This window comes from Vidua macroura, chromosome 3 (genome assembly GCF_024509145.1).
Source record: "Vidua macroura isolate BioBank_ID:100142 chromosome 3, ASM2450914v1, whole genome shotgun sequence".
Classification (NCBI taxonomy): domain Eukaryota; kingdom Metazoa; phylum Chordata; class Aves; order Passeriformes; family Viduidae; genus Vidua; species Vidua macroura.
The window spans coordinates 44,459,491-44,470,589 of record NC_071573.1 but is presented as its reverse complement, the minus strand read 5'-3'; the positions used below and the strand labels follow the sequence as shown (position 1 = coordinate 44,470,589).

The following is an 11,099-nucleotide window of genomic DNA, read 5'->3' as shown; positions in this document are numbered from 1 at the left end:
TATACTATTAATTCCTTTCCAAAGTCTGGGAGAAATCAAGCCTGTCAATGAAATTAAATAGCAACAGACCTGAAATTGGTATAAAGGAAATTTATACTGCACAGAGTGTATAATCAATGGCCAGAGTTCTCAATAGGAGGAGAATTTGGATTAAAAATCTGGGATATTTATATGAATAACAATAATATTTGCAGTTATGTTAGTGCAAAATAAACCACACAGGCACAAAGGCAGACCCACCCATTTACTGCCTGGGGCTAAGAATAATGTTGTCCTTCTAGGAGTGCTAATGTATGGTTTTTAATGATAAATACTTGACACCTTCCTCTAGTGAATTTGATATAGGCACCTTTCAAGAAGTAGGATAATAGATTAAAAGAATCTTTGGTTTAATCAGCACCAGGTTTCTTTTCCTTCAAAGTCCCCCTTCCTGATCTACAAGGGTGGTCTTCTCCACAATGGAAACAATGCTGTGCCAAGTTATTACATAGTTTTTTTTGTTTTTTTCTTTTTCAAATGGCTTTGGAGAGCAGATGTTCCCATTCAAGCATTAGAGCTCTTGCTCTGTGGATATCTGCAGCACAAACGAAACACTGACTCTCATCCAGCTATCACTCAAGCAAAACTCCCACTGAACTGACCAAGGTGAGGTTTTGGCCCACTGACCGTGATAGTCTGTGCAGCTCCTGTCCCATGGTGTAGCTAGCAGGGAGTACACACGTATGTTAGTATTCATGATGTATTATTTGGTCTGCCTGATGTGCAAAATCACAGGTATAATCCTTGGGTGGAATTATTGCCTTTCTTTCTGGAAGAAAACATGACAAATCTGCTTCTCTTATAATGGACAAATCCTTAAATACTGTGAGCTCATCTTAACTTTTCAGAATTCAGTGATTTATCTGAAGTTTACCCAAAACTCCCACATTTTAAAAGAGGTCAAGAAGTCTCATCAGAACTTAATTTTAGGAAGGTTTCAGGATTTCAGGATTTCCTGGTTTTCTAGCTGGCCCAAAACCAGTTAGATACACACAAGATATAACAAGTATTTTAAAGGTGAGGAAATTTTACTAGGTGGGAACATGATGCCCAGGGAAGTGAAAAAAAATCTGCCTAGTATTACTCATATATTAGTGGCAGAACCCTCACCTACTCTACTCAGCTTCCCCTTGTGAGAAAAAACAGCCTCTCCACAGGAATTTCAGACCTTCTTCCATACCCATCTCTTTTTGGGAACCATATGTGCAGACTCTGTATAATTTTTAAATATGTATTTTAACCAGATTATGCAAATACTTTTGAGTATATTCAAAAGTCTTAAACAAGGTAGAGCAATGGTCACAAGTTAGAGGATGCCACTGCTGTAGGTGAACCTGCTTGTTCACAGCAATTTTGCTTTTTTTGGTCCTTCCCTTCTGTTTTTCTGAGAGACCCTGTATTAGTGCTAAAGTGCTGCTGTTACGTTTTCACACGTTTCCAGTAATTTTATTTTCCTGTCTTTAGTTTTGTGGGGGGTTGTTTGATGCATGAAGAGATTTTTTCCCCACAGAACCATAAGTGCTCATGTTCAAAACTCTCATGAAGATCCATACCAAAGAGTTTTGTAAACTCTTGAGAAAGTGGACAATAAGTTCTTGATCACACTCTATTAGCTGAATAAGGTCAGTCATTGATATCCTTGCAGCTGTCTACAAGATTGAACATTTGTATTGTTTAAAGGACTCACCAATAAATGTACTGAAGGATACCTGGCTATCTTGTGTAATCAAGTACTCTCATGGGAATCAAAAGCCAAGGAAACCAAATAGCTGGGGTATTTGTAAGGCCAAGAAAAGTTAGAAGTTGTGTTCACAGTTCAAAACTGGCATTTTGACATGCTCAGCATTATTTTTCCTAAAGCAATTCAAATTCCCCTCCCTGCGAGTTGTTTATAGTCATAGGAAAGATGTCTCACGCTAAGAATTATTTTATTGTATTTTATTATCTTTGGTTTGTGATGATGCACTGGTTCCTGAAATTCTCCAGCAGGAAGGCAATCCCCACTCACACCAACGAATCCCAGTGACTCAGATGGGACTCAGAGAAGCAGCAGTTGCAAAATAAGATGTATTTGTTCAAACACATGGGCCAAGACACAATACAGAGAAGCAGGACCAAAATTTCTCATTCACAATGCTATAAATAAAATCTATGATTGTTTGCCAGATAAAGACTTCATGGGGAATGATGAATTGTCAGAGATACTAGGAAACCTGCTGTTTACAAACTTAGAAGACAATCAGTGATTTTTTAGCAAAGCAACAGATTTCTTGGTTTGCTTGAAATGAATTGGTTTACAGCGAGGCAAGAGGTTTAGCTAAGGGCTTAGCGGAATGGAATGTTTTCTTTGAAGAAAAACTGTAACTATAAAAAAGGTAAAGAGATTTTGGATTATAAAACCTTTTTACAGTTTATTTCCTATTATTGATTTCTTTATATATATATATATATATATATATATATATATATATATATATATAAAAATGAGGATCTGACTAAATGAATCAGGACACCAATTGATAAATGTCTGTCCTTGTAAACAAATAAATAATTATTTACAATCTTTGGCAAAACAAAATGAAATTTCATCAGTCTCACTCTCTCACACACACTTGCAAAGAAAAAAAAGAAAAAGAAATTAAAAAACCCATCATAAATAATTTACATAGAATAGGAAAATTATGATACAGTCCAAATATTAACATCTTCATCCCTAAACTGATGTCTCTGTCTGACAAAACAAAAAACCCTACACAGCCATTACTCATTATATTTAATGAGGTCATCCTCCCTTCTGCTTGGAAACTGGGGATGTCATTTTAAACACTAAAATAAACAAATATTTAAAAACCTCTTCATGAGGTGAAAACAACAACAAAAAAAAAACAACAAAAAAATCCAAAACAAAAGAAAAACCAGCAACAAAATAACCTGAAATAAAATATTTGATAATATTAATACTATAAAATGTGCAATAAAGCCAGCAACTGTTGATTCCTTTCTAATGAATATAGCCACAAAATCTATTTCAAAGGAGAAAAAGTTGATTCAACATTTAGTTCACAGTGCCCTAGAAGAAGGCAGAGGTACTGTATTCTTCCATCAGGTATCCCATCTATGAATAAAATTACACCAGCCTGTGTTCTTTTTATGAAGGAAGCTCATAAATCTTAAACAAAACAAAAATGTTAAACATGTCTATACTATTGTTTATCTGAGTAACTGTTGTATCTGTTTAGAATAAACACTGGTACCCCTTCAGCATTATTTAAGAAGTTCTATATACAGCAGACATAGGTAACAATACAAAAATGTTAAAATTAGGGTAACTGGATATATATTAAGGTTCCATTTGTAAATTCATTATTATTCATTTAACTTTAAAGTATACATGACTATAACCCATGGAACTATACTTAAGTGTGGGCCATGCTTTGACAATATCTACATATCGTTATATGCTTTCAAAAATAGCTTTAAAATACCATTATTTGTGAATTTATTTATGGATTATTATTATTTGTGTATTATTGATGGATTATATGCTTTAAAATCAATTATCAGAGAAGGTAGCTTGGTGTGATAATCACAATAAATACTAACGAAATATTTATAAATGGAACCTTAAATTCATATGTTACCAAATTAAGTAATGGCAGCGTTACCACCTTTTCAAAAACCCACATCAGGATTCAGGATGTCAAAGTGCTTTTTGCAGCAGAGGTGGAAAAGTGGTTCAGGTTCATTTTGCTCCACATAGTCATGGTATATTCTTTATTACAAAGCAATGCAGAATATGATGAAAACAGGACAACTGGAAATAATTTTTTGAAAGTCAGACAATAGTGATAGCTTCAGATGTTTAAATGAATCACTCTCCCCTTTCACATGAGAGTTTCTAGTTCAATTCTGTTTGGCCTAAATAAAGCCCCTACTAAATGCTTTAGGTTGCAAATTTGACAGTTCTACCATTAATAATTTTAAAGAGTGTTACTAAGAGCATCCTTATCAACTAAGCACCTTTTTGAATCAAGAGATGTTTATAATTGATCTTTAATATCCAAAGTAATTTTCACTGTTGGTGTGGCCCTCCATTACTTTGCTAAAATTAGACCCAGAAGCTCTGTGTTACTGAAGTCCAGTGTTGATCAGAGCTAGGAAGTATCAACCATATATCCAAAAAATTAAGACACATTTTTCCTCACTTAAACATAACAACTGATAATCATCATCCCCCCTCTTTTTCTCCATATATATAAATACATTAAGTAATTACATTTTTATATGTAAACGTCATTCTTTAAAAAAGACAAGTAAAGAAACGTTTTCACTCTACAAAAATGTTCTAATGTATCAATCTGCTTTTGCTTCAGTGGTGGGTCCGACGTTCACGTTTAGGTTTCATTAATCCTGGCTCTGAGAAGGCACTTGGGTGGAAGGGTGGCTGAAACACTCCTGGCAGCTGGGAGGATCCTGGAGAGTGGAGCTTGAGGAAATAGGACAGGAGGTACACAAAAATAGAAACTGGGAGTACCAGGGTGTACTGAGGTGTCTGGGTTGCATAGCATCTACAGTACTTTGCTGGTACTTTGCTAATGCAGCAACCATTGCTCAAGCATCTGAAAGAAAAGGGAAAAATTAATTGTGATTGGGTTTTTTTTTGGTTAGGAAGTTAATCAAACAAGAACTCCACCATGATACACTTAAAAGATGCAGCACAATGCCTTCTGTTCATTTTCCTACAAACAGGAGGATATTTATATAAAAACACATGTGCCTACATATAGAAAGAGACAAGCATGTGTATGTGCAGCTATGCATCTAGCTGCACAAAATAATATACAAGAAAACCTAGAAAAGCATTATCTGTATTTCAAAACATTTCAGACAAAGCATTACAGACAGACATGCTCATTAAAGGTATCTGCTCTCTTTTCCATGCCTTTTGAAAGAGGGGTGATCCAGAAGTATCTCTCTGCCTGCAGGACATACTGAAATAGCCTACAGAGGACAGTGGATATACAGAGAGAATTCTAAGCAAGTCTTTCTCAGAAGTTTCCACCTCATTTTTCCAGGTGGATAGTATTAAACATCTGGGGTTTATTATTCAAATTGGAATTATTCTAGGGGCAAGGGGCATTCACAGCATTTCACCAAAGGTTTATACCATGCTATGATATTACAGATTGCTTTTCATTTAGAGGATACTTTTCATTTAGACACTTCGTGCTTGTTCCACGAGTTATGAAAGGCTTAAGCATCTTCCAGACATATTTTGTAACTAACCTCTGCATTCATATTTGAGGTCAGAGAAATAGACCATCTCTTGAGAGAAGACAAAAAGACCTAATCGTCCACCAGCAAAAGTTGTATCATAGATTGGTCCAGAATCCACCATGACTTGTTTCCCTTCATAAACCAGAACTCTGAAAAGAAGAACATAAATTAAACAAGGAGGATAATACAGCATCCAGTGTAACAGCTGGTAACAGTCTCTAAAAACTGGAACAGAATTAATTTTAACAAGGCACCAGAAAACCCAACCTCATTGTAGGGATCACTTCTCATCTCTATCTCACACCCACGTGGCTGGCAGCCATAACACATTAATCAGGAGCAGTGGGACTGCTCCTTTAGTGTTTTCATGCACACCATCTGCAAAAGATTTCCCAGTTCTTTATTTAGAAGAGTCATGTCTCCTGGAATGAACTATGTCATGTACTAGCATTCACTGATAAGCCCCTGTCCCAGTGAACTCAGGGGTTAGCACAAAACCTTGTCACATCACTGAACAAAGCTGTCTTTGCAGCTGTGTGAACAGCTGATTTATTTATCTTTAGGTGCAAGGACCAACATCAGAAATTGGAAGAACCATCCCTTTAGTCAAACAAAGCATTAACTGGAGACATGCTGAATTTCAATTTCAGACATTTTAAGAGCTTAATGAAAGCTGGAAGGATTTGGACACAAAAAGCTAGACTAATAATATACTGTAAAAGCAGAACTTGGTTTCTTTGGTTCTTGGAGGTCTTTTTTAGTATTTCAGGCATTGACTCTGGAGACAAAAGACCTTGAAAGCCAGCACTTCATTTCCTTTCTTTATCAGAGAGACTGCATTTCCGCAAACTTGGATCTCAGTCTCCTTGGCCAAATGAGAAATTACTCTATAGTTTGTTAATTTGACTAGTCTTTGGAGTCAGGGATTATTGTCCTGCTTCAATTGACAATGCATTAGTTATACACAGCAAGATGGCTTCACATGAGGATGACAACCCTTGAGCAGCTTCCTAGAACTCAGTGGTTAGGTAGGAGCAGATTTCTGTTTAGACAGAAATGCATGTCCAGCACTTGTAATAAAGTGTTTTGTTTCCTGAAAAGAGCACAAAGACAAGTATGAAACTGCTTCCTGAGATCAGGAATGGATGGTGAAAAGAAGAGTAAAAAAAAATGACAGATTTTCATGTTCATGTAATCCTATTTAATATAATTCTCAAAATATCAAGAACCCAAAACATATGGAAACAGTTTAATAATTTGTTCAACCCACCAAAAAAATTACATAGCTCTTATCATGTTCATATGGAATTGATATTTCTGTACAAATAAGTTGTTTCATGGCTTCATTAGTGAAAAAAATAATTAATTCATTTTCTATCAGAACACCCTAAAGTATGAAGGAATTGAATGCCCCAAACTACAGAATTTGCCATGCTAGATTAATATAATGTGATACCAGTGGTAACATCTTTTGTCTGACAGTATGTAGATTGTGTAAAGCAATTTACAGGTAAACAGCAACATAAATGGAAAAAAAAAAATCAAGTTTCTTTTTGACCTATATCAGTCAATGCTTTGCACTGCAATACACTGAAGCATAAAGAAACTTCTTTCTTTACAAAAACCACGTAACTTAGTCTATCCTAATTTGTCTACACTTTGTCTTTCACAGACAAATGAAAACCTCCTGCACGTAAGCACAAGCAAGACCTTTGGGGGTAAGGTCTGACTCTACCCCAGGAAAAATATCCTTTACAGTTCCAGTAGTTAGTAGAAGATAAAACTGACATGAGCAGTTAATGCTCAGTCTTTGAAACATCAGCTAAACAGCTGGGTTCTACAGAAAGTCATTTGCCACAGCTCCTTGTGTGCATTACAGATGTGCTCATGGCCACTTCTGCAGTGCCTTGTGTAAGCCACTACAGGAGACAGGATGCTGAAGTAGACAGGCCCTTGGCCTACTTCCCTGAGGCAATGCTCATGTTTATAATTATTTTCATCCACTGAAATCCCACAGGCTGGGGAGCAATCTCATGTTCTAATCTTGCTTTGAGTTTTGCGCAGGAATTTTTGGTCTCCTTACAGAAAAGCTATTGAGAAAGAGGCCTTTTTTTTTTTTTTCTTTAATTTAAGGGTATTTAGCTGATGTAAATATTGAACCATCCAGACTAAATTAAATACATCTGAAAAGGAAAATAAATTATTCTGAAGATAATAAAATGTTCCCAAGATATTGGACAAACTGTCATAGAAGTAACATAATTATCAGAAACAACAATGAAACTGATAATATAGCTTTTAAATCAAAAGAGACAAAAGCATTGCTACTAGAAAATGTAGAGGTACAGAAATACTTCTTACTTTATTAATCCTGTTTTAGGCCTATGAATCAAGTGCCACCTGTAAGCAGTATAATCTTTCCAGCCAATGTTCTTGGGATCATGCCACAAAGTACGCACCTACAGTAGGAATACAAATGCCTTATTAGAAACACACCATGCCCCAGTAACTCTACATCCACCACAACAACTGCCAAAGCTTACTTTCTGAAGAGTGTGAAACATTTGACTGTATCATCAAAAAACTTCTTTTATGGGGTGAGAGTAATGGAAATTTCTGTCTTAAACTGTCGATCAATTATTCACCTGCAGTTTCATAGCTAGAGTCACTGAAGACCATTATGGCATTGAACCTTGACTTCCCTTATGACATCACAGAATCAGCTGAATTGGAAAAGACCCACAAGGATCATCAAATCCAACTCCTGGCCATGCAAAGGACCGTTCCCAAGGGTCACATCATGTGTCCAAAAGTATTGTCCAAATGCTTCTGGAACTCTTCAGGTTTGCACATACACACAACCAGGCTGACAAAGTTGATGCTGAATGAGTGCCTCCAGTGAGGGACAGGAACTGCAGTTTGCACAGATGTTACTGCCTGTGGCTGCTCCTTAAAAATTTCCACTCAGTTACAGTCCTGTGAATTCCTATCCACACATGAAGCCATACTAACCTGATTTCCAAAATGCACAAGTTTCTTCACGGTTGGACCCTATTAGAACAGCAGAAGTTTTTCTCTCTTTTTTCAATGTCTTTTCTCTTTTTCTGTCAATGTACTCTAAACCACGTATAATTAAAACAAGCTGGAACACCAAATAAGCAAGTGCCAATACAGACAAAGGATCTGTGCGTAACTGAGATATCTCTCTCATCTTTCTTTTGATCACACCTCATCCCCCTTTTATGTGATTGTCTTTGAAATACAACGCATGTGTTACTATTGACACTACTAATAAGGGAATTGAAGAAAAACTGATAAACATCTGCAAAAATTGAGGTGTGAAAGGAAATTATTTTTGAAACATGTCCTTTATTTTTAAAATATTAGTCATGCACTGTTGGTCTAAATTAAATCTCTCACCTGTCCAGGGGTGTTTCCTGTGTGCCAGAGAGCATTTCGTAAGCGCTCACCAGTACCAGTTGTTGAATTCACTACTTTGAGTGACACACCAGAATAGCCATAAGCCCTGGTGGGTTTGTCCTCCCAATAGGTCTGAGTGACCTGCTTCCACATCAGAACATAAAAGCGACTGCTGGACTGATAGCCAAACACAAAGCCAGCATAGTCATCATCACGATCTGTGTTAACATAGAACGTCCCGCTGAAGTCAACAGAGCTGAACTCATCGTAGCCTGGAAGACGACAAGAGAGACAAATCATTGAGTTACAATGCTGGGTCCAGTTACACACACCCCAGAGTCCCATCTACATCCTGAATTTTGGCAGGAGACGCAAGTGGTATTTCTCAGTTTCCCCACCTGTAGAAGTGGAGGTAATTACACTTGCCTGCATGAAGATTTCTGGAGAGAAATAAGTTGGCTTACAAGGGGCATTGAAGACAGCAGGCACTATACTTACAAAACTTTTTCATTAGTGTATTTTATGTATGTTACAGTCACTGATGAGATGAATGGACAAAAAAATGCAGGCAGCATTGAGCTGTTTATACTTTGGGCATATACACTGCATCTATCGTTAGTCCAACATTTGCAGCACCAAAAAAGTGCATTTATGTACCTTTTTTCCTAAATTTCTACCATTTTACTGACCTTTTTTTTTCCCTTTCCTTATCACAGAATCACTTGTTACTTTTCCAAAGATGATGACATCTGATACTCACCTACAGCTATTCCAGGATCAGAGTTAGCAGTCTGTACCAGTTCCTTGCCTTGGTGGCGAATAACCCAGTTGGGATCAATCTGAGCCGTTCCCTTGGGGTCCAGCGGGACCATCTGGAACTTTCTGAAATCAGTTTCACTAATGGCACTGTTTTCAGGGCACACATCATAGATATCTGGAACATTGTCATTGTCAAAGTCATCTTTGCAAATATTACCTCTGCCATCACCTGTAAGTAATGTGAATAAGCAGAGGCAATTGTTAACAATTTATCCAGCCCCACTTTATACACCACTTTGGAATCAGGGTGGGAAAAGTTGGAAGTTTGCTGCATCAATGTAATTCACTAATGCTTGCATTACATTTTCAGTTTGATTTGTTCCAGATGTGGATACAACACCACATTTTAATATGTGCTGTGCAAATCAATTCAAAGAATAGCATTAAAATTTTAATCTTCCACACATCATTAAATATTATACATTACTAAATATTTATATATTGTTGATCATATTAAACTATTTTTCAGACTCTTATCACTGTCTTGAGATTCTTTCTGTAACAATCCATCTAAGATGCCACAGATTGGAGATGTGTCACCTCTATGTCAAAGAAAGGGGGAAGAATGTTGCAGTAAAATATGCATGCTTAGCCACTCTTTCACTTGTATATAGAGCAATTTGACTTATAAATAACATAGTGCTTCAGAAAAATGCATGAGAAAAGAAGGCAGCACTGCATTCAACAGGACTAGCCTCAGAAGAGTGAAAAAATTAAAGTTTTGTTATATGGATCACAGGAAGTTTTTTGGAGAACAAAATGTACAGCTCATCTATAGCTGTGCTTCTGCTCCACACTTCTACTACACTAAATATTTTAGAAAAACTAAAAATTATTTTCTTTCTTAGTTTACCTGTAATATTAATGGACACCAGGATACTCGATTTGCCTCAAAGAGCAAGAAGTGAAAGGAGGCATTTATAAAAAAAGCTCATTGCCAATGACTATTATTCCATGGCATACAATAGCACAAAGATCTGAAAATAATGTAGAAAAGCTGGGCTAGACAAGTATAGAATCAAATTCCCATATGGCTCCAACTTTTACAACAGAAACCACTGGATATTACATCGGGTACTAATGCAAAACCAGTGCTGCCAACTAATTTGTTTCTATCCTCACGTAGCAGAGCATCTGTTTTTTGGGTTCCCCCCCCAACCCCAGTGTTTATGACTGCTCTAAGAACATGGGAATTAACACAGTGGGAAATAGCAATGACCCAACTCAGTCAATACTGACTTACTACAAGATGTTTCACAGAAAAAATGGAAAGCTACGTTACCATGACTAACCAACACAGAATTACAAATATGGAGCTTTCAGACAAAAAACAGAATGAGATTTAGGCAACAGCCAAAAAGAAAAGAGTAATTAGAGAAAATTGAAACACCTAGTATCTCAGGGCTCTCTGCAACTCATATGTGGTAAAATGGTCCCATTTTCCACCCTGGATATCTGCCATAGACAACTCCAAATCCTGACTAGCTGTGTGTTCCTCTACCTGTTCGTCTTAGCACTCATTGGAGAAAAGGGAATTAATTTCA

General features: G+C 36.7%; 1 protein-coding gene across 1 annotated transcript in view; it reads right to left on the bottom strand.

Annotated features, from left to right (window-relative positions):
- Positions 1–2,087: 2,087 nt before the first annotated feature.
- The window catches only part of THBS2 (thrombospondin 2), a 33,756-nt gene continuing 24,744 nt past the window's right edge, over positions 2,088–11,099 (bottom strand). The window contains exons 18-22 of the mRNA XM_053972409.1: positions 9,497–9,724; positions 8,737–9,008; positions 7,678–7,775; positions 5,326–5,465; positions 2,088–4,658 (exon numbers count right to left, since the gene is read on the bottom strand). Coding sequence (XP_053828384.1) covers positions 4,651–4,658; positions 5,326–5,465; positions 7,678–7,775; positions 8,737–9,008; positions 9,497–9,724 — 746 coding nt within the window. The 3' untranslated portion in view covers positions 2,088–4,650. The remainder of the gene's footprint in view (positions 4,659–5,325; positions 5,466–7,677; positions 7,776–8,736; positions 9,009–9,496; positions 9,725–11,099) is intronic.